The 25,164-nt window shown below is 40.5% G+C and overlaps 1 protein-coding gene across 1 annotated transcript; it reads left to right on the top strand.

Annotated features, from left to right (window-relative positions):
- The first annotated feature begins 1,058 nt into the window (after positions 1-1,058).
- LOC108618055 (uncharacterized) lies at positions 1,059-25,059 on the top strand. Its single transcript, XM_089472902.1, has 4 exons — positions 1,059-1,572; positions 20,708-23,300; positions 24,001-24,140; positions 24,293-25,059. Exons 1-4 carry the CDS (start codon positions 1,570-1,572, stop codon positions 24,377-24,379), a joined length of 2,823 nt encoding a protein of 940 aa, XP_089329028.1. The 5' UTR covers positions 1,059-1,569; the 3' UTR covers positions 24,380-25,059.
- Positions 25,060-25,164: the final 105 nt, after the last annotated feature.

Below are 25,164 nucleotides of genomic sequence, written 5' to 3'. Positions count from 1 at the left end.
AACAAGTAAGAGGCTTCTAGTCGGGTGTGCACGACTAGTAGATACCACTACCTCAACACAGAGCTGCCTCGAACACTAATTTTCTCAATCATCAATCATCGTTTCTAAAGGCATATGGAGCAATGAGCTCGCCAGCCCATTGAGCATACGAAATAGTAATTTTCTGTCCAAGCTTATGGATTATATTCAGCCCAAGTGCAGCCATTCAACCAACAACCAACAATTTCAATCAGAGCACAAAACCTTGAATGGAAATTCAATATCAATATTAAGTAGTGTGGGTCTATCCGTAATGAAACGCCCAACTAGACTGAAGTAGAGACATTTATAGGCTGTTAACTGAGTTAAGGCTGCCACGCCTTCTGCTGCCTGTTAGCAGATCATTATAACCCGCATATCCGTGGCATAAAGAGTTTCAACTAACGCTTCACAGTTTTCTTTAAGCTTTTAATTGATCAATCTCTTAAAGAGTTGTCAGTCCCTATAATTATTTTATTTTATTTTTTACTTATTTGATCATAAATTGTGTCTCATGAAATAAATACATTAACTAGTTAACCAAATATTTAAAAAAAAATTAATTAACAGAGAAACATAATTAAATGTTCAAGCTTTTCCCGGCAAAGTCAAGAAAAAATCAATTTTCGTGTCGCAATTGGAATTTCGAATCGCTCTGATTTTGCTCACAGCTTTGGCCAAGGATGTCTCCAGTGGCTCAGTGCCTCAGTGGCTCAGTTTCGTTTGCAGTTTCATTTTCAGTTTCTCGAGCTCAATTCCAGTTTTCGTTGGAGTTTTTGGCCGTTGTCACATTTATTTGCAACATTTTGCATGTTGCCTTTGAGCGAAAACCGCCCGCGAGCGCTCACGTAGCGCTAGAGACTAGAGACCAGAGAGACATACACAATGCGACGCTATCTCTACCTTTCTCCCTCTCTCTCTCTCTCTCTCTCTCTCTCTATCAGTCGCACTCTTTCTCTTGCGCTGTACGCGCCGATCTCACGTTGCGGCGCGTCGCTTTGTTGGCTTTACCTGCCGCATTTTCCACGAGCGCGGCTCAGTTTGTGGGCGCCTGCGCGCATGTGCAGTTAGTTTTTGTCTCTGGCATCGATCGCTTGGCTAGCGGTAAAAAAATATATTTATTTTTATATACACATACGATCAACGAGATACGAGATACGTGGGTGCACCTCAGCGAGCCTCAATCCGTGCCGAATTACCAAAATAAAAAACAAATTAGTGCTAAAAAAAATAAAATAAAATAAAAATAAAAACAAAAACAAAGAATCGAGTGTAAAAAGTTTCTAAAATCGAATTGAATATATTTCCTTAGTTCTTTTTTTTTTTCAAGTGCTATTTCATTTCATCAAGCCTCAAAGTGATCTTAACATAGATAAAAGTAAATAAGAGAAACAACGAGTGTTTTTGTTTGTCTTTTCTTTTTTACCTGTCCTGCGCGCAGGATCTATCAATCGATCAATCAGCGTACTGTGAGCCCCAGCTCGACCCGGCTCGCACTTGAGACTTTTCCTGGGAAATTTTGTGTATGCATTTGCTGCGCCGACACTGAAAATGGTAAGTGTGAAAATGAAAACTGGAAATGGAAAGCAAATACTAGTAGTAAAAACAAATGACGCATTGCGAAGCCCATTTACCAAGAATTTTCACATGGCTAACAAAGTTTATGAGCCTCGTGAGTCGCTGAGTCGCCGAGTCGCTGAGTCTCTGAGGGTTAGGTCAGGTTTTCTCTGCTCGCAAATGACTCTGTAGAATGTCAAGGGCTTGTTAATGTCCATTCCGAAATGGGTTTTATGGCAGCGGCTGCCTGGCTGCCCCAGGCCAGCTAATCACTTTCCACCTTTCCATATACTACGGCGATATTTGTATTCATATATGTAGCATAAAGTAGTGTATATAATGCAAGCTATAAAATGTATTATAGAAAATACAAGAATTCTTCTCGCTTTCATATTGTATTCGGAAGTATTTTGAAATGTATTTGTATAGAACCATCGTTGCAGCTTCTCTAGCACATTCTAGATCTCCTGAATGTTCTCCTCTTATATGTGCATCTGCCACTTGTAACAACCCTTTTCGATCTTCTCTTTCAGTTGAAATTCCTTGAAATTTCTAGAAGCATTTCAGTTGAGTTCAGAACCAAGAATCGAAATGACTTGCAAAATGAATATTCCTTAAAAATATCAAACGTATTTTTAAATGAAGGCATTGCAGTTTCAATATTGATTTGGTTTTTGATTTTATTTTTTGTATTTATTTATATATTTATTTATTTATTTTTATTAAAAGCTAAAGCCTAAACTAAAAGTACTCCAAAATATTTCTGGAATTTTTATGCTAAATCCTTTTCTATATACCAAAAAAATTTTAAAAATATTATGTATATTATTTATAATAAACAAGACCATTTTAAGACTTATATTCGATAATCTTAGAAATGGTTTTGGCTTTATTTAACACTAAGATACGTACTCCCAGAGCAGTATTCTATGGCTTACTACTTCTCGAGTTTACTTTAACTTTCAGTTAAGTATGTTGACTTTTCAATCATCTGGATTAACTTCTAGTTAGAGAGTGGACTACGCAGCTATTTAGTCTTAATTGCTAGTTAAGGAAACATCAACAGACTATCCTAACTTCCATTTAGAAATGTTGAATACTTAATATTATGTGTTATGTTATGTGATGCACTTAGTACCGTTAACTTTTGAGTTATGTTAACTTTCAGTTAAAAGGGCTGACCCTTTTACATAGTAAATATTTTCATTTGAAAACATAGACTATACGACTATGAAATATTGAGAAGCAGTAAGAATTGTTGACGCAGTTGTATAGTATTGACTAACAGCTAAAAACTTTGACTATGCCGTTCTATAGTCTTAACAACCAGTTAAATATGTTGACTATTCTGTTTTATAGTATTAACAACTAGTTAAATGTGTTGACTATTCTGTTCTATAGCACTGAATGTTGACTATTCTGTTCTATAGTATTAACTAACAGCTCAAAATTTTGACTATGCCGCTCTATAGGATTAACTACGAGCTAAAATTGTTGCCTATGCAGTTGTGTTTTACTAACTACCAGTTAAAATTGTTGGCTATTCAGTTCTATAGTATCATCAGTTAGAATTGTTGCACACTCAGCTAAGTAGAATAAACTACTAGTTAGCTGACTACTCAGTAATATCGTATTGACCTTTAGTTAAAAATCTTGATTATCTTTTAGGTAATCTGCTAGTTACTGCTAGTAGCTGTTAGTTAAGAGGGTAGGCTGGAAATCTTGACTGTACACTTATGTTACGTTAACTTAAACATTTTACTAATTACGCATGTAGACTATCCGCTGGCAGTTACTAACTGCACTCTGCAGTCATGTAGTATAATACGATCAGTTAGAAATGTCCTCTAGGCAGCACTCACTGATGGCTTCTATAGGCACGCAGCAGATGCTTCGCAGCTTTCACACACAGATGCACATGTCTCGTTTAGCTAAATATTATGGCATGTGGTATATGCAGCTTGGTGCATGCTATACCCACTTAGGCTGAGGCCTTCCTCCACTGCCTGTCGCAGATCTCAAGTGGCTTGTTAAGCTGGCCGGATTGCCTGACAACAAACTATTTGCTGCAGAAGAAGCCAAAAAATGGTAAACAAGAAACAAGCAGAAGATGAAAATAAAATAATAATAGAAGGGTAAGTCAGTTGGCTAAAAGCAAATGCAAGCGCTCGCTTTTCACTTCCCAATGCGCTTAGCAATTAAATGCATTATCACATCAACACGTTCATGCGTCGCCTGGCCAACTGACAACAGCCTTGGTGTTGTTGTTGTGTGTTTGTTGGTCTCGTTGCGTACTCCTCTGTCAGCGGCTAAGCCGAGATGAAATTAAGATGCCATCATCGTGCAATCGCATAATTGTGGCCCGTGTCAATGACATTCGACTTCGACTGTGACTTGGACTTCAGTTTCGACTTCTATTTGGTCTATCTGGAGTCCCTGCCGCCTGCAAATGGAATGCAATCGTAGCACTGGCTTACACAATCAGCGCCGTTTCAAGTGCTACAATTACATTCAGACTACATTCAATTCATTATTCATTATATGCATATATCGAAGTACTACGTGTATAATGTGGCGCATGTTATGCGTGTCGCGTAGTCCCTCCAAAAACACAATGGAAACACACAAAAATACAAAATACAACAAAGAAACATAAAGAAAGAAAGATTTGGTGCTATAGCACCATAGCTTAGCATAACTACACATGTCTGGCAGTTCGCCAGCTTTGGTGCTCGTCCAATTTGGTGTTTCACTTTTCAATTGAAATGCATTGGCCGGCGCGCACCTGTTACGCACGCACAGGTAACCCCGCCGCGCCGCCTTCGAACCGCAACCGGGCTGAAACAATAACATTAACTTTAACAATGGCAATACCCAAAGTGTAATATATTTAAACATATATATTATTTTTTTTTTATTTTTTGGTATTTTATTTTACTGTGTTGGGCATTGGCGTTTGGCTTTTATGTAACACACAAAAGAAACGCGTCCGTTGCGCTTTTCGCATGCCAAAAAGCCGAATCGATCTTTCATTTCTCTACCGGGCCGTACACCCGCCCCTCTGTCCGTCGATTCGTTTGCCATAATGCGTAATTGGCAGTTGAACCGATCGCTAATGCCACTGATAAGGCTAAATAGCGTCATGGGAATCACTTAGAGAGGCGCTACTTGAGTCCAATCAATGATTGACGCTGACCCCGGGCCACTTACGTGGGGTCCCATACAGTCGGCATCGATTCGCTCTCACGATGATCCATCTCAAACGAGATGTACGCTCGCCTGATTGACGGGCTGATGTAGCTGTTAGATCTATGACTTGACTTCAGCTAAAGTTCCTGTCAATTCAAAGTAGCTGTCAATTGCCATTTATTTTGCTCAGCGATTGAATGATAAATATGAAAAATAATAAGAGCTGTCAAGCAAACCTAGAGTGAAATTTGCCTATTTAATAAGCTTGTAGTACTTGATTGTAAGTTACTTTTACAAACTGCATGATAAATTTAATGTTAAATAAGTGATTTTAATTTGTTTCAAAATCTTAACCATCTATATTTGTAAATTCTCAATTTGACATTCAGCTTACAATACAATGTTGAATTGGCTAGCTACTTTATAAGGTGACTCCATCAACTCCATGTTAGATTTGTCAGTCACTTTAGGAATAGAGTCAATTTGCCTTGCTATATAAGTTTTACAAGTCATAATAATATGAAACAAATCCTTTACAAGCTTTAATATTTAGTGAAACATATATTGAACAATCAGTTCTTAAACTTAATGTTAAATGTATGAGGCTATTATAATATTTGGCTCGCTCTGCCTTGCTCGAAATGTTTTACATATTAACATATGAACTAAATTCTTTAAATTCTACATTTAACATTCAAATTCAGCCTAATTTTGCAATCCACATGTTAAATTTACCAAGAACTGTAAGCTTCATGTTAAACTTAGCAGGCAGTTATAGCATTTGGCTTCACTCGACTTTAAACAACAAAATGAAAAAAGTCTATCAATTGCATATTTGAGATGGAACATTTTCAACTGAATGTTAAAATTTACCAGCTACATGGCATACGCAAAGTTTTCACCTTTTGCCATAAATCTGTCGAGTGAAATTTGCTCAAAGTTTCGATCGATTTCCGTTTGGCCAAAGCCTTCCGCTATTCCGATTAGAAAACTGATTAGGCTTAGCTAACTCTGATTTGCATTAATCAGAGATTAATCAGCGGGATTTCTACTGCAGAGAGTCAGACTGCCATGGATTACTGTCCGACTCTCGACTGTCGACTGTCGAATGGATTATGCAAGCAATCGTCGTACAGAAATTACGCATACGCCGCATGTGTTACATACATATATGAAGTAAATTATATGAGCTTATTAATGCATTTAGTTGACACGCTTTTGATTTAAGACCCGGCCAATTAAGCCGCTGGCCGAGCAGCTATCACGAAATTAACGACAGGTAGAAACAGCAGCAGCTCAGCAGCAGCAGCAGCAGCTGATGCGAATGGAAACAATCAACAATAACTATAACAGTGCCATCAGAGTCTGGTTTACATTATTTATAAGCGCTCTAGCGTCGCGCCATTTAATTATAACTCAAAAATATAGTATATGATGCGGCTTTGCGGCCATTTGGCTTACCTCATTATGCCCATTTTTATGGCCCAAAATAGAGATAAAAAAAAAAAATAAATAAAAAACAGAAAAAAACGAAACAAAAAACAATTCAAATAATCAGTTGCAATTTCACTTCAATTTTAACAACTTACACAGAGTGTCAGTTATTTATTTGACTCTAGCTCGACTTCAACTCCAGCTCCAGCTCCGAGTCTGACTCGTCTTGACTTGTCTCGTCCGGCCTCATAATTGAGGCCTGTCCAACTCTGCTGAGCTGTTCCCACAGTTCCAAAGAAAATGAACAACAAACATGCAACAATTTTCGGCATTTCCCTAGATAATGTGCAGAACTTGCATAACTGCAGCGCGCACTGTAGAAGAAGAAGAAGAAGTAGCAGAAGAAGCAGAGATCGGCCAGCCAGCCAAAACATAAACTGTTAACTGACGCCCAGCCAGCCTGCTGGCCATTTGGCCGTTAGCGGCCAGCGGCCAGCGGCCCATAAAAATATGGCTTAATTGGCGTCACTTAGGCCCAGCGCCAAGATCTTAATTACCAAAGGGCAGCTGCTGGGCCATGCCACACACATGAGCTGCAATACACACTCACGCACACACACGCACACACACGCACACATCTAGCTCGTTGCTCGCATTTGACCCCAAAAAGAAATGGCCACAAAAGAAAACCGAAAAAAGTTCAACAACAATAGAAAATGCTTAGAAACAGCGAGCAGCAGCAACAACAACAACAACAACAACTTTTACTTTTGTTTTAATTTACATTTTCAACACTCAAGTTCACAATGTGTCGCCTGCACAGTGGGCCCAAATCAATTTGAAAGGTCAGCCTAGAGGATTTTGCTCAAGCTTTGCATAATAGCGAAAGTCAGACTGAAACAGTTTAACATATTTCATATTAATAATATGTAATAATGATAATAATAATAATAATAATAATAATAATAATAATAATAATAATAATAATATTAATAATAATAATAATAATAATATATATAGATATTAGTAATAATTTTAACAATAATAATACTAATGAGAAGAATAATAATAATAGCCAGAAATTATGATAATATGTGATATGATTAAAATGAACATGAGAATGCTAATGATGATGGTATGAAAAAAAATAGTAATAATGAAAATAAGAATGATGATTATTAATAATAATGATGATCATTAATAATAATAGTTATGACTATTAGAATGATATGGCTAATGAGAATAGCAATAAGGATAACAATGACAATGAAACTTAAGCTTTCAGCTCCTCAGATCTCTGATCAGCTGAAAACCCGAAAACTATTTCTGAATGTTGTTGGAAACCCTGAATTTGGAATCGACAATGTGAATTCAGTTCAGAATTATTTTCTTAACGCCCACTAACTAAATATAAATATGAATATGAATATATATTTATATATTGTACATATATTTTTTATCAAAATATAGCCGGAGATATTCATCTGCCCTTCTATTTGTTTGCATTGTCTTTTTTTCTGTTTACCCATTCAATATTTACTAGCCATAATACTCGATAATTTGATTTGATTTATTAAGCGTAGTACTCGAAGCGTGTTCTATTAAATCTAATCAGTTTATTTCAATGAAACTATGATATGCCTAGGCTGTTGCTTGACTGATCTTTTGTATTCATAAAATAAAAATTTGTCAAGCATATATTGCGTATAGAGAATGATGTTTTAAGATTTATGTTTTCCAGTCATCTTCAAGACATGCGCTTTAAGTATTATTATTAGGTTTCTCAATACCTAATTATTTGCATTTTCATTTTCATTTTCATTTTTATTTGTTTTGCTTTGCTTTGCTTTTTTATTTCGGGTTTTTTTTCTCACCTTGATTCACTGTGCCTCATTTGAGCAGCTGCTTTCCGGCCGCCTCCACTGGCCTGGCAATTGCCCCCCTGCTGCACGCTCCCACCCCCTGTCCGTCCGTTTATCCGTCCCCCCGCTCAGCAGCTACGTGAATTTCGCGAAACTAAAGCAAAGCCAGAGAGCTGCACGAAACGGGCGACCGGTTCTACGATGTGCACGTTGTCACACGTCTTGGGGGCTGGCTATAGTACCCAGCCCCAGTCGCAGCTCCAGTCGCAGTGCCGCCCTCGTACCGCCCCCTCCACCCGTCAACTTCAGCGGGACAATGAGACGACGGGCAAGTAGCGCCGTTTGAATCTGAAGCTGCGCGTGTGAAAAGCGCATAATTTTTGGACGCGGACAAATTTTCACTTTTTTTGTGATTTTGTTGTTTTTGTTGTTTTTGCTGTTGTTTTTCCTGAGCGGCGGCAGCCTTTGCCGCTGCACGGCCTGACGTGCCGGCTGTAGTTATTTTAATTTTTTTGTTTTTTCGTTTTTGTTTTTATTTTCCTAACTATTAAATTTGTTGTTGTTGTTGCTTTTCGAACAGCCGTAGGTGGCGCTGCGGTTGCCGCCGTTGGCCAGGCTTAGCTTGACTTGGCTAGTTAGCTGCGGCGGCTGTTGCTGCTGCTGCTGCTCGTCGTCGTCTTCGTCTTGTGGGTGAGTGGAGCGCCATGCGACAATGGATATAACAATAAAAATCCACAATGCGCCGATTATGTTACCAATCTTGGGAGCTGTTATTATCATATATTATTATGATGCCGTCTCTCTCTCTCTCTCTTTCTCTCTTACTCTCTCTCTTTCTGTGTGTCTTCTCGCTATTTCATTTGTTGTGAGATCTTCGCTCTGCTGGGGTCTTGGCCACATGACATTCGCGCTGATCCATTGTGAACGGCATTGGCCAATTGCCAACAGCACAGCTCCCTTTGGCTTGAACTTGTCCAACTATGCTTGATTAATTAATTGCCTTTAGGCCAATATCAGCTAATTAACTAATATTTGGGCAAGGAACTTCATACGAAGAACTTTGTGTGTATAATAATAAATTAATATAATATTATATTATATATATATATATATATATATATATATATATATATATTATTATTATTATTATATTTAATATTGTATATGTATTTCATAATACTTGCCAAAAGTAACTCCCAGCTGATATTGTAGACCAAATCGTAAAAGAAAATACATTTTTTGTTGTTAACTTGATCTATTCAGGGTCTGGTCTGATCTATTCAGGGTCTGGGACGGACGTTGGCTATCATTCGTTTCTAAATCTTGGGCTAAACTTTTGAGAATATGGTTTTATTATATTTACTCATATGCATATAGTACATATATATAATATATAAGGTATACATATATATAATACAGTAAAATCCCGATAAGTCGAAATGGCAAGGGGATCAGAAATTCAAATTATCGAGAATTATTGAGAACGAATTTCTTTGATAAATCTATCGAGACTCGACTGTATATAAAGTAATTTGTTCCAATTTCTTTCAAATGTAAACTAAAAATCATATACAGTCGACTCTCGTTATTTCGAAATTCAAGGGACTCTTAAAATTGTCGAGTGTTTAACCATATGAGTACGAATTACTGCGTCTTAGCAATGATTTTTAGTTCGAATTACTTAGTGATAGCTTTGAATTAATGAGAGGTTCGAAATAACGCAGGTTTGAAATAGCAAGAGTATATATATTTATAGGTAAAGTCTAAAATCGGATCAAATTTTGTGTAAAACTAAAATTAGCCATGAATTACCATACAAACTTTCATCCCTTCACTTTCAATATGTGTATGTATATATATAATTCTGTTGAGAGCTGTATGAGCGAAAGAAGAGCCCATATTTTATAGAAATGTATCTGCAATTAAGTAAAAAAAAAAAAAAAAAACATATATAGAGCTACTACTACGGAACTACTAAATCCGTAAATTACTTGGATTGATATACATATATAGTACATATATGTACATATAAGCTATCTAGTTGGAAACTGTCTATTTGGAAGAGTTCTAGTTTAGTTGGATATATTCGGTTGGTAGAACTTTCGCCAGTCTAACTTAAATAACAAATGGCTATAAAAACATATTATGTATGTAAATATATATATTTGATATGTGACTAATTATAGTAGTTAGTTAGGTAGCTAATCAAGAACGAGTCAAGAGTTGGTTAGTTATCAAAAAATGTTGATGCATCAAGCTACCATCAGCTTGAGTCTAACCCATTGTGCTCTAGGACCTTGCCTAGGCATGTCTTTCATTTCATTTCATTTTATTTTCCTAGTCTACCCTATAACCGTGGGATATGCCAATATACATTAAATATGTATGTATATATATCGTAAGCAATTGATACGCTTAACGAATGTGCCACCGCAACAGGCAGTGTTAAATGCGGTCTTCCGGGAGTGCTGAATAGCTGACTAGCTGACTTGCTGACTAGCTGATTGGCTGACTTACTGAATGGGTCTGGAATATGACAATTGAGCATCGATTGATACGATTATGCAAAGACAATGCAAATTGTTGGTTACATCGACACGACAGACAGACGGACAGACGGATAGACGGACAGACTTGGCTCAGCTCAGCTCGGTGCGATGGCGCCATCTTTTTGATGGTCTTCGCTAACTGATCGATCTGTGGAGCATAATGTCTCCTCCATTGGACCCAGATGCGAGTCAATAATTTGTTTATAATGCGATTACGCGACAAATCACAGAAAAACTCGTTAATTACTCGCGTGCTGTCACAATTGTTGACTCTGCTAGAGAAATACCCGTCCCTCTTCCTCTCACTCTTACTCTCCCTCTCCCTCTCTCCCCCTCTCCCCCTCTCCCTCTCACTCTGTCACCGTCTTCACTTCACTGTTTCTCTTTCCGGATTGCTAGGCCAACTACTCCGCACAACATTCGCGCATTGCTCACAAATTATCTGCATGAAACAAATTGCGCAAAATGTCGCAGCCAGCTGGCCCGAATAGCACTTGCCCGACAAAGCACAGAGAAGCGCAACCAATCTACTAATTAGCCAGCTTCACCAGCTCTATCACATTCGAGTGGTTTCACGACGGAGGAATCGGAGTTGCAATTGGAGCTGTAGTTGGAGTTGAGACAAGGCCAAACATATAGAGTAGGGTCACTCGCATTAATGAATATATCTCAATTGTAGTTGGAAGTGCGTGTGATGTAGAGTTAGTTATGTATAGATAGATAATATCTATCTATTCCGTATATATCTGTATATACATATATCATGTATATATATCTATATCAACTAGAATTGGAAGTGCATATGATAAAGTTGTAGTTATCTATAGGTTGATATACATACGTCTATATAGAGTTATAGTTGTAGTTAAGAAAATACATATAGATATGAACATGTCTATATATGATATATTACCATATCAATTAGAGTTCAAAGGTCGTGTGATATAGTCTAAGCTAGTCTATATATACATAGATGTATTTCTATATCTATAGAGGCATATCCAGATATGTTTCTTTAGAGAAGTATCTAGGGTCATATTACTATAAGATCTCTAGTAATAATTATACCTTAGTATACGACTATTTTATATCCAGAGTCCATTTGAAGTGGCACGAGTTATCGCAATGATAAATGATGAATTTGTACACCAAGGTATATACCTATATGTATGTATATCCATGGCTGCTCTGATCAAGAAGATGTACACTTTATCGGCCCTGTCACGCCTCCCTTTGCCTGTTACATACATATTCACAAATGACCATCCGTTCATTCCGTATGTCTGTCTGTCTGTCCGAATGAACTCATAAGCCACAAAAGTTAGTAAACTGAAATTTTATATGAATGGCATGTATAGCATGTTTTTTTATTTTTTAAACAATTGAAGTTGCTATCAATCTCCATTTATCTGGATCTCGTATTCCGATAATTTCACAAGTACACACAGAATGAAAGGTGCCTCCAAGAGAGATTTCTTTTTATAAACGTAAATGGCTTGCAGGTATAAAATTATCTGCTATAGAAATTAAGTGTAATTCTAGATCGTAGAGCTAAAAAATCCCAAAGGCTATAGCTTTTTACTATGAGTACAGACTACTTTCTCTCTTTTCCTCTCTCCCTATCTCTTCTTCTCTCTCCCTCTCTCTAATAATATATTAATAATAATATATTACGTATTGCTAAACGAAAAATTCGAATGCGGCTTATCATGATCATAACACATATTAGATATAGACTACATAGTGTGGCCTATCGGCATTGCTTTTAATTATGCGTCAACAATTGCTGATTGGCTCCATTTGTGTATTGTCGCCATCCAATACCAGGAATCGGTCATTCGGCTGGCAGTCATTGTCTATTTGTGATTGCCTATCTGGCATAGTATCTGGAATACCAATGCGAGATAGGACTGGCCCCAAGCTATTTATGTCACACTACTCTTGTTTTTATCAAGCATACATATATATGTATATATGGGATATATATGGGATATATAACTATGTATATGTATCTTAATGGGAATTTCGCCAGAAGCCCGCTGTCACGTGATCCTCGCTTGTGGCCCAAATTCCGGTGCATAATATCGTCTCTCCGAGTTTTGCTGCTTTTTTTTTCGGTTCATTTCCACTTGCCCATTTGATATTTTGTGCAGCGTCATTTGGAAAAGTTGTTGCAAAATGATATGCAACATTGAAACAACAGAAATATCCGCCCAGATACTTTCCGCGCTACAATTGAGAGACAGCACAGAAATGGAAAAGAAAAGTAAACTCAAATGAGAGAGGCTGTTGCTGCCCAGAGTTCTCATTATTGTTATCCAATTGGAGCTCATCGTTTGTAATTAAAATGAAAATTATTTGGCCAGAAAAGTCATAAAATAAAGGTGCTTTAGACAGGTGACAGGCTGAGTATATGAAGTCTTTGGTTTAGAGTAATGCCAGAGGAGATTTATGAGTCCAAATTATGTAAGTGGCTTAAAGGGGGGTTACCCGACTAGGATGTATCCCTAGCACAGATTTTGTATTCTTAGTAGGGTTGGTGAATGTTTTTGGAATATCGTATCGAAGATATTTAAAATTTTGAAAAATATCAATATGATATTTGCAAATATTTTTCGATTTTTAGTATTATGAACTTTTTCCTATAATAAACTTTTATTCTCTCCCAAAAAAAAAAAAAAACGAGAATAATAAGAGTTTATTTATATGATTATGACGGCTTAACTTCAGTATTCGGGACTAAAAACTATCAGTGTTTTTTTTATATGCGACACCATATCTGAGGCTTTTATTACTTAACAATGGAGCATCCAAATGTAATGTGTACCTTCATTTGGATGCTCCATTTTTAAAATCTGAATATTTCGTTTTCACCATTTTCAATTTTTGTACTTTTCGCTTGGTTCACTTATTACTCAAATACATCAAAAATATTTTTAAAAAATATTCAATATTTAGACAAAACAAATATTTCGTTATAAATATATTTTTCATACAAAAATATCGATATATATATTTTTTTTTTGACAGCCCTAATTCTTAGCCTTCTTCAATACACACTTCACTAAAAAGATTCACTCTCTCTCCCTCTCTATCTGTCTCTCTTACTCTGACTCTCACATTCGCGCAAGCGCTCTGCTTATTTTGACTGCAGCTGTTGGGCTTTGCCATGGGAATTTGATTGTTAAGTAAAGCTAATTAATTAGTTAATTAAACTGTATTGTGACGGCTTTTTTTTATTATTATTTTCTCTTGACACAAAAGTTTTATTTGCTGCTAAAGAGAAAAGTTGCTGCCAACAGAGCCAAAGGCGTGAAAATAATGATTGAATTTGAAATATTTTTTATGAAATATATAATCTTTCTCAATTTATCATTATCTAGTTGTAAATGATAGCTGCAGGCGCTGCTTAACTGGAGCTAATGCAATTCGTTTAGCTCTTGCTTCACTCCTTTTGAGCTTTCGACTTGCAGTTGCCTCGGTATATTTATAATATTTTATTTATTTGCCATTTTTATTTAATAATTATGTTTTCTGCCTCGTCGTTTTTTGTCTAGTTTTAATGCTGCCTTTTTTTTATGGGTCATATTTTGCATCTTAATAATCATTTGCACTTCCACCTGACACATAAAAAGTCATTTGTTGTTGCTGTTGCTGCTGGGCGTTGCTGGCCTTTTTTTTTTTTCTTTGCGCCTCTAACAATATTTATGGCCCATGCGCTGAGTATTTTCATAATTAATTTCTTTCAGCTGCGCCAAGAGAAATATGCGGCGCGGCCTAATGTGAATTATTGCGAATGTTGTTGCCATTGCAATTGTTGTTGTTGTTGTTGTTTGGAAAACCCAATGCCGTTATGTATATGCCCATATATACATATATATATATATATATATAAATATATATATGCATATATATATGTTTGCCTGTGACAGTTTTTGTTGCTGCATTTGCCGCCTCTTTTCACATTTTTGATCGACAATTTCACTTTTCGTTGCCGCCACAAGCTCGAGGAAGAGCTCAAGCTCATATAGCCACACACACACACACAGACACACAAGCTGAGTCTTAAGGTACCACACATAATCCATGCATGCATATAGAGATATAGATATATATGTACACATATAAGGTCGACAACAATTGCGGTCGCTGGCAGCTCAAAGATTCCCAGGCGCATTGTTGAATCGCGTGCAGTCTTTTTCTATGGACTCGCTCTTGGATTGAATACATGTACATATATGTATGCATATACATATGTATGTGTGTGTATGCACACATAGATTGTCTGCCCGCTGGGGTCGTTTGTCAAACCTTATGGCGTTTTCAAGTGCAAAGCCAAGGTTGCATGCGAAGGAGTTGAGTTCGAGTGCCAGCAGTTGGCTCTATTATCGACATGAAACGGGTTTCCAGACAGAGAGAGAGACAGAGAGAGAGAGAGAGAGAGAGAGAGAGAGAGAGAGAGAGAGAGAGAGAGGAGAGGACTGAGTGAGTGAGTGAGTGAGAGAACGTGGCTTGTTTGAGGCATCAGCTGTAGCTGATGCTGCCAACTGTTGCAGAATTTCACTTTCTTTCGAAATTGCGCTGACCCCGATTTATTACCAATGACAGCAACAACAACAACAACAACAACAACAGCGACAACAACAACAGCAACGGCGTTAGCTTGTCCATAAGCCTCACAGCCCCCGCTGCTTTTGTTTTATTTGTATTTTATATCGTGTCACAGCGCCTCTAATTGAATTACGTTGTCTGTCTCCCTCTCTCTTTCTCTGCCCCCACATGGTGACAGTTATGCCTGCCTGCCTGCCTGCCTGCCCCCTCTCTTCGCCCTCTTTGCCTCCTCCACCCGTCGCCCAAAAATAATTATGAGAAAGCCCACGCCCATTGTTGCCGCCTCAACTCGTTTTTGGCTGCTCATCCACTGCCATTTCCATCGTCATTTCCATTTCCATTGCCATTGCCATTGATATCAAGGCAAATGTGCAGCCAGTTTTCACATAATTAGCTCAGCTGGCTCCGGCTCCATAAAATAACCCAACCACGGTTCAAAGTTGACCAGCGTCACGCCGAGTGGAAGCTGGGTCCAAATTTCCATGTATTATGAAAATTGGGTCATTAGGATCATCGTGAGCTGGCAATTGGGCAATGCCAATGACAAACTGAGAGCTGAGAAAAACTGCAAACTGAGCAATTGACAATATCTCATTCCATAATTCATTGTGGGTCTTGCTGTGGCCTTTGAGTGGGATGGCGATTAGTTTAGTTAATCCGAGTACAAATGAATGGTTCGTTCTACATCTATCTATCCCTCCCTATCCCTCCATCTCTTTTCAATCTCGTGATGTCTGTTTATCTATCTCTCTCTAACTGCCTATCTTTCTCCTTCATTCTTTTGCATTGTATTGCAGTTTTTCTCTGTCTCTTTTTCTTTTACTTTCTATGATCTTCTATCTCTATCTTTCTCTTTCTTTCCCTATCCGTTTGTCTATGTCTCTACACTTTCTACGAACTTCTCTCTTTCTCTCTCTCTCTCACCCTGTCTCTGTTTCTCTCTGCCACTCCCTAACACTTCCTCTGATCCCCCCTGCCCCCCTTTTTCTTATGATGCCTGTCAGCTATTACAATTCGCAAAAGTTGTAAATATAATATATTTTAATGTTTTCTCATCTCCAGTTTTCATCTGGTCAGATTTTATATCCAATTTATATAGTCATTCGAAACTGTATATATATCCGTTTGACAGCTAGCAAATTGACTTCCAACTCAAATGAAATTGAATTCCCAAAGAAAAGTTCAATTAGTTTGGGTTTGTTTACGCTTTAAGTAGTTTTTAAGCAGCTGCTGGCGATCGAAATGCGGAATCGTTGAGCAGATAATGAAGAGTCAACCACAAGAGGGAGAGAGAGAGAGAGAGAGAGAGAGAGAGGGAGGCAGGGAAGATACCTGGTTAGTCTCAACTTCAGCTTGAGCTGGGGGCCATGTGGGGATGTCAATGAGCGGGGCGAATGCCGAAAGCCGAAAGCCACCATAAATAATGGTAAATTGACATTTAGACGCACATGGAAGGAAGTTCAACATTGCTGTGGGTACCGGGCCGTGTGTTGCATGCAGCTTCTCTTTTTTATTGTGGTCGGACGTTGTTGCATGGAAAGCAACAACTGAAGCAAAGGCCAAAGCAAAGGCAACAACAGCTAATGCAAAGGCAACAATATTGCTTAGACTTAGTTGCTGTTACTTGATGGCCATGATGACGCCATCTGGCGGCCGGTAGCCATTGGCCATTGGCCATTGGCTTGGGTCAATTAACAATTTGGGCCAAGACCCTGCCCCCTCGAGTCGAGAGAAAGCCGCAATAAGCCAAAATTCATTCGTCATAGCCACAGTTACACATATTTCAAATCGTATTCAAATTTTGTTGATACAAATTGTTTTCCGTTGTTGAATTGAAATTTACCAACAAAATGAAAGGTCAGAAATTCTTCACTCTTTTTTTTTTGTGCAGTTGTTAAATTGTAATATTTGTTTATTATTAATAATATTTGTTTATTATTAAAGAGAATTAATTTACTTATTATTTCATATGCTTATATTTAATATTTTTGATACATACATTTTTTTAAATAATAAATGTTTATATTTTATGTGAAAGCAAAATGGAATAAAAAATCCATTTCATCATAAAAAAACAAAAAAAAACAATAAAAAACAAGTAAGAACGTTGCAGTCGGGCGTTACCGACTGCGGAATACTCATTCACATCCCATCAACAATTTAGTAGTTAGGTTTCGTTCTAATACTGTAGAATATACAGGTTTTTCCGATTTGCCACGCTCCAACTGGGCGTAGACACCTCATTTTTGGTGAGTTTTTAGAAAGAGATAACGTTACCCTAACTGCAAAGTTTGAATGCTTACCCTAAACAAATGTGAAAATGACAGGGTATTTTTCGATATGCCACGCCCCTAAAGAGGCGTAAAAATTATTTTTGGGGAATTGATAGAGGAGGCTACCAGTAACTCAACTATCCAAATTTGAAGCTTCTAGCTATTATACTTTAGGAGATATAAACTTTTGCGGTTTGCCACGCCCCCTGTGGGCGGACATATATCCGACAAAACTTTTTGGTCTTGGGTGATCAGTCCGAGTATATATACAAAATTTGAGGTCTCTGCCATCAATAGTGTCCAAAATATAGGAGAATTTAAAAAATCACTATATCTTCAGGTCCGATTTGCCACGCCCCCAACGGGCGTAGACTTATAATTTATCTTCAGACTTTATAGAATCATACCATTAGCTGACGTGCAAAATTTCAGCATTCTAGGTTTACAACTTTAGGAGATACAGTTTTATCCGATTTGCCACGCCCCCAATGGGCGTAGATATATCCGCCATAGCTCGTGATCTTGGATGGTCAACGCGGACCTACATACCAAGTTTCAGCTTTCTAACTCTTCAACAAACATGATTTCTGGTATATCGGAAAATGCATTTTCCGATTTGCCACGCCCCTAGTGGGCGGATCGGGAAAATTTTAACACTTTATAAATCGGAGATATACACGAGTATGTGTTCCAAATTTCAAGTCTCTAGCTTCAATAGCGCCGAAATAGATTGCGTTCATACGGACAGACGGACAGACGGACGGACGGACAGACGGACAGACGGACAGACGGACAGACGGACGGACAGCAAGACGGACATTGCACAAAACCAATATACTGATTCACTTTCGTGAATGAGTATAATAAAAAAAAAATATTCAAAATAAAGACAATAATAAAAATAAATATTAAAAATAAAAATAAAAACGAATATTAAAAATAAAAGTATACATATAAATATTTAAAACAAGTACAAATAAATACATATATACATACATATTTTAATTGAATTTTAATTACAAATTCGACACGTGTATAATTTTAATTTAATTTAGAGCTTTAAATTAAAAGAGAAAATTAAGCTTCGAAAAGAAATGATTAAAATATATTTCAAAATTGATAAAAAAAAAAAAATTATAAACATTAAAAATAAAATATATAATTAATTACAAATTAGAATATTTAATATGAAATTACCAAACATTTGGATAAAAAAAAAAAACATTAAAAAATGTATGCAAAACAAGTATACTAAAAAAATTTTAAAAGTATATATTTTTTATTTTTTATAGAAATTATTTGATAATAATTTTTGTCAACATTTTTGAAGTCAAGGCCCCACCGTGCATGTAGGCCAACATTTAATTGATTTACTTAGGCACTCTTAGTCACATATATACATATATATATTCAGGTATTCAGTTTGATATCTGGTATTGTTGTTATTTGGTTTTGACGTTAATTGGCTTTTAATCTAAGGAAACCACTTGAAATTGCCGAGATTAGCAGCGCGACTCGAGTTATGTGCCGAGTCGGGTAGAGTTGGGTGAGTGCGTATTGTTCTATGCTGGGCTCAGTTACAGATATGTCGCATATAGTACTATCAATAGCTGATTCATTTATTTTGCAATTATGTCGTATCTATGTGAATCTGTCATTGGGCCGATTAGTCAGTTTCAGTTACGGTCGCGCTTTCAATTTTATTGAAAAGACGCACTATCACGTCAAAGGGGCGGCCAGCTGATAATCGATAACAATGGGCCCGTTATATAATTTATTATATTTCATTCCTTGATCGAGCACACTTAAGACCTCTGCTATCGGTGCGCTCTGTGTGAATAGCCTCGGAAATATTCCATGCTATGAATGAATTTGGCCAAGAGGCAAGTTCTCTGAGCTGCTCCTTATGCAGTTAATAACTTCATTTCGATTTGTGTCTGTAGCTCTATTGGGAAAGAGTTGATTACCTGCTTGAGTGTTTACCTGTTTCACTGTTCACCTGTTGGCATTGTTTTGACGCCGGCCAGACCTTGGCCGTGAACAACGGACTCGCCTAACCGGCTCGGCTTAATAATGGATCTCGGTCGCCGCTAACCGGATCAATAAGCCCAATCATTTACCGGCCCGCTCCAATTTGGCCAATATTAATGGTTGCCATCTCGCCGCGAGGCATTCAATTTATGAGCTGAAAAGTGAAATGGAAAATTGATTGCGCGTTGTCTGCACTGAGCGAAAATGTGTGCTACAAACTAGTAGAGCTGCTCTTCTATGCGATTTTCAAGTGCAACTTCTCTAAAGCCCAGTAGAGGTTTCTCATTTCATTGTTTTCCTCGCAGCTCGTGTGACTTTACTTTTCCATCAGCGTTTGTATGTGTAACTAGCTCTCGTTTTTAAATTAGCTGCCCTTCTATACGCTTCTCAAATTTATTTTGAGTTTCATGTGGACGAAACCTCTCTGCATTATATTAGAAGTAGGATTTTTATATCATTTTCGTCTCGTATTACTTTTGTCAATCAGTGTGTGTTGACTTCTTCAAGTTTGTTGCTCTTCTATGCGATTCTCAAATTAATGCTACTCATTTAATTAGCTTCTCTTGTGTGTGACACTTGTCTGAAGTAAGAGGAGTAAGAAGCAGCATAGCAGTCCTTAAGATCTTCATTTAATTTTTATGTTACTCTTCATTTCTTTCAGTGTATGTTGACTTTATGTGAAGCTGGCTCGCATTTTCAATTACACTGCTCTTCTCCTTGATTTTCATTAAACGTGAGACTTGTTTGGAGTAGGAGTAGAAGTGGGCGCTTTTTTCATTTATTTGTCTTGCATCTCGTGTTACTTCTTCTTTTCTATCAGTGTATTTTACACTTATGTGTGAGCAACTCTCGTTTTCAATTTCGCTGTTTTTCTCCATGATTTTCAAATGCATAAGACTTGACTTGGTGTCCCTTGTCAAGAGTAGAAATTGTAGGATTTTCAGAATCTTGTCTTAAGTAGAATTAGCAATTGTCATAGCTGTTTTAAGGTTCTTCTTTTCATTTATTACTTATTTTTTCTATCAGTGTAGCTGACACTCGCTTTCAGATTAGCTGCTCTTCTATGCGATTTTCAAACTCTGTCTTAAGTAGTAATTGGCCTAGAATTGTTTAGCTTCTACATTTTCCTATTTTCTCTCAGTGTACTCCCAATCTCATCCTCCATCCATTGTTCTCATTGCAGGCAACTCGCAGCCAGCTGACAACTGCTTTGGGTCTGGCGCTGGCAGCGCTGCTAGTGACCGCTGCCGTTGCGCTGTCGCCGCCGCAGCCAGCTGATCACCTGGTGCCGCCGCCCGCGCCCGTTGCAGCACCCGCACCACCATCGCCGGCGCTGCCTGTAGCGCAGCGACTCACACATGCCGGCTACTCGGAGCCACAGCCACCCGAAGGTGGCTTCATGACGCGCGTCGCCCGCTGGTTCGGCCTGGGCGGTCCGGGCTCAGCGCCGCGCGATCAGCAGCTGAGCGCCAGTGGGCTGAGCTATGCCTATCCGAAGCCGGCGCAGCATTTCACGGCGGACGGCAAGCCGTGCGGCCTGTGCAACAAGTATCCCTGGGTGCCCATGTTTGGGCAGCAGCATCAGCAGCACCAGCAGCAGCAGCAGCAGCCGCCGCCACCACCTCTGCATCTGCATCAACAGCAACTGCCACAGCAGCAGCTCTCTGCCTGGCAGCACCACCAGCATCAACAGCAGCCCTTGGCGCAGGCCTCGCAGCATCGCCAGCGCGCCGTGCAGTTCCAGGCGCCACCCCAGAGCGTCTTCCTGCCCATCTCGCTGCCAGTGCCCGGGCTGAGTCATGTGGCCATGCCTCCACTCTACAACGCGCAGCCATTCCGACCGCTGCCACAGCCACAGGCGCAGCCACAGCAGCCTCATCTCTATCCGCTGGAGAATGTTGGCGCCCACTCGGAGCTGCGACCTGTGCCTGCGGTGCCATCGACCACGCCTCAGCCGCCGCCCAGACAATCGAGCAGCAGCAGCAGCAGCAGCAGCTTTGAGATTGTGCAAAGCCATCAGCTGACAGACTTCGTCACCTCCGTGGAGTATCCGGCCACCTATGTGCAGTCGCATGCCATTGACCTGGGCCAGACGGCAACGGCAACGCCAACGGCCACAGCGCTGCCCAAGAATCACAGACCTCTCCATCAGCTGCAGCAACAGTTGCAACAGCAGCAGCAACAACAGCAGCAACAGCAACAGCAGCATCAGCAGCAGCAGCAGCAGCAGCAACAGCAGCAGGAGCTGGATATAAGCACTGTGCGCTATCAGCTGGAGGATCTGAGCAGCGGTGCAGTGCATCAGCATTTGCCCGCCTCGCAGCTGCTCACCGAGCTGGGCCACTTCACGCCCATCACCGTGGAGACGCCGACAACGCAAATTCCGGCCGCAGACAACTATCCGGCCGCATCGTCGCAGCAGCAGCAGCAGCACGAGGAGGAGCAGGAGCAGCAGCACCTCTACTATGCCGAGCAGTACCAGGACCTAACGGAGACGAGCACCGTGACGCCCGTGTACGAGTCGCTGGTCTACACCACGGAGCAACCGGCGCCGGCTCCGTCGGCTGCTGTCGAGCTGAACAATCATCTGGTGTCGCACGGGCGCGATGGACGGCAACGGGAGACGCCCAAGCGACTGCTCGACTCGCCCATCAATCATGGCCAGGCGCACGGCGCACCGCCGCCACGCCCCTTCACCCGTGATCCCGCCGAGCTGAGCTTCCGGCACGACCAGCCGACGCAGACGCAGACGCAAGCGCCGACGCCGACGTCCACGTACGGTGCGATCGATGCCAGCGGACAGTATGCGGGCATGTCGCCGCCGGGACCACAGCAGGTGATCATACCGTATACGACCAAGCAGAAGCCACGCCCCTTCGAGCCGGTCAACTGGACGCCCGGCTGGCGGCTGCGGCCGAGCCAGGAGAACGAGCTGCACGAGCAGCAGGAATCGAAGCTGGTGAGCACGTCCGCAGTGACAGTGGCGCCACCACCAAACACGCGTCGCACCACCAAATATCTGACCAAAATCCTGGCCTCCAATCTGCGCGAGCTGCTGAAGCGGGAGCGCGAGACGAAGCGACGGCCCGCCCACTTTGGCGTGGACATCTCGAAGCTGCAGCACAACATCGACGGCTGGACGGAGCAGGAGTACAATTCTCTGTCGCACCGCCCCAGCACGCCGACCATACGCGGCCGCTCCAAGCACATACCCACGGAGTATCTGACCACAACGACGCCGGCTACCCCGACGGCCACATCGACGGCGCTGCGTCAGTCGAAGACGACGCGCAGCGGTGTCGCCGGTGGCTTCGAGCTGGGCAGCGGCGCCACCTCGAGCCTGGGCAATGCCGGGGACTTGTCCACCTCGATTAACAATCTGGAGCAGCTGCATCTGCGACGCTTCCCGCCCGTCGAGGACAATCGCCTGCTGCCCGACTACCACGAGTCGTCGCATCGCACCACGCCCATGCCCTCAGCCACGCCCACGGTGACAACGACAACGCCAGCGCCCATGGCGGAGACGACGCGCGACTCCATCACGCCCCTGTATATGCGCACCACCGCCTCCACGCCGGCGCCCGTCGAGCTGTGGAAGCAGGCCAAGGTGGCCATTCTGCCCCAGACCAACGAGAAGGTGTACGTCGTCACGCCACAGCCGCGCCATCAGCCCCAGCACAGCGAGCTGGCCGCATCGGCCTCGGTGCCGGCGCCGGTCTACCAAACGCCGGGGCCTAGATTTCCACGTGTGCGACCCACACCAGCTGCGGCAACAGGTAAGAGCATACGGGATAGGCTTATTAGTAGCATTTAAGGCCAGTGGGGCTGCTTCCCGTGCTTCACACTCCATCATACACTTCCTTATAAAGTGAACTGGGTATATTGGGCTGGTCCGTCTGTCTATAAGCGTCTAAGCCAGCTTTGCCTAGGGTCTTTCTGGCAAATAGGACAATGGAGTCTGTTTCTCCTGCTTGAAACTTCGATGCATATTCTTTTCATACTCTCTCACATAGTAAGCCGGGTATATTCGCATCGGCTATCAGTCTGTATGCTATGCTTGGATGTGAGACAATGGAGTGCAGATCTCCTGCGATTCACTTTCATATATTCTCACTTTATACTCGCTCAAGAAGAAGAACTGGGTATATAGGGTTTGTCCCTTAGAGATCGAAAACTGGATTAAACAAGTTTATAGCTTATATAACCTTAAATAGAAATATCTGTCTGATATGTGGAAATCCTTTTGGGACGTGGTAAAAACTTCTCAGCTTTAGAGCTGGGATTACAACAGCTCAGTGTTAATCCACTCTACATGTCCTGCCCATTAGGATAAGCCACGATTATGTGATCATGATGCGTGAGTATCATGCAGTCGGTGCTTGCCAGCCAAGTTGAATATAACCTCTTTAATCTTATACCTTTCTCTCTCTCTCTCTCTCTCTTTTGCTCTTCGCCACTTTCACTCTCCGCTTACAGTCACCAGCGATGTAATGGCCGCCACGCCCACGCCCGCGACAGAACAGGTGCGCAACTATACGCCGGACATATTTGGCTTGATGGGTCTGTCCGCCTATGTGCCAGCGGAGCCAGTGGAGATCATTGATGGCAATTCCAAAGTAAATCGCAATGCAGCAAACCGTTGGCTTTGATACGTAATCATAATGTTTGCTTTGTCTCGAACACACTCACACACACATATGCATATTATTCATGATTCATCACTGCATCCACATCCGCTCACTCGACACTCACACACACACACACTCAGATAATCACAATTGTGACAGCGGCGCCCTCGGCGGCTGCGCTGCAGCGACCAACACCAAAGTCCACGATATCGCCTAGACCCAGATAGAGCCAATGCCAGGACGCAGCCCGCCAGGACTCAGCCGGAGCAGAGAGCAGAGATCAGAGAGCAGAGAGTTCCTGAGTTCCGATTTCCCAAAGCGGTTCCATTGACCAGAGCGGCGCATCTATTGTAATATATTTCCCCAGGCTGATTCGATGGATGTTTGCACCTGACTTATCGTGTTGCGAATTTATTTTGTAAGCCTTAAACCAATTTTAGAGTATTTTTGCATTTGGTAGCTTTACACGTACACTTAGTTTTATCCGTATTGGTAATGTGTTTTACTACTACATATATATATTTTTTTGTTTTTTTTTTTTCGTGACGTGAACTTTAATTGTACTTGAAATATATACATATATATAGGTAAATATATATATACATATATATGTTCGTAGCAATATGGAAAGTCTAGTTTGGCCACGCCCCAGTGTCACGTGCGTGTGGGGGCGGCTGCGCAGTGTGTACGTATGTTTCTAATTACTTAAGCGGAATAAAAAGATAAAAGAAAACCACAGAAAAAAATGAAGAAAATAAGCTATTTAAGACATATAAAATGCGAATCGAAAGTCACTTTTATGTATCTAAGCTGAGAGAATTGCAACTTATTCAATATATTAAAAATAAACATAATATTTGTACGTGCCTTGATTTATTCCTGCATTTAATATTGGCTCTGCCTAAAAGTATGCTACAAAAATATGCATCTGCTGCATGCGCTGTTATTTGTGTGGCGCGCAAAAGTATGCTGCACTTTTTACAATATGAATAAAAGGCCAAGAAGTTGTCAG

This window comes from Drosophila arizonae, chromosome X, assembly GCF_054131065.1.
Source record: "Drosophila arizonae isolate 15081-1271.41 chromosome X, UAZ_ARI_1.0, whole genome shotgun sequence".
In the NCBI taxonomy this organism is placed as follows: Eukaryota; Metazoa; Arthropoda; class Insecta; order Diptera; family Drosophilidae; genus Drosophila; species Drosophila arizonae.
Note: the sequence above shows the minus strand (reverse complement) of the source record. Positions and strands in the feature narration are given on the sequence as shown.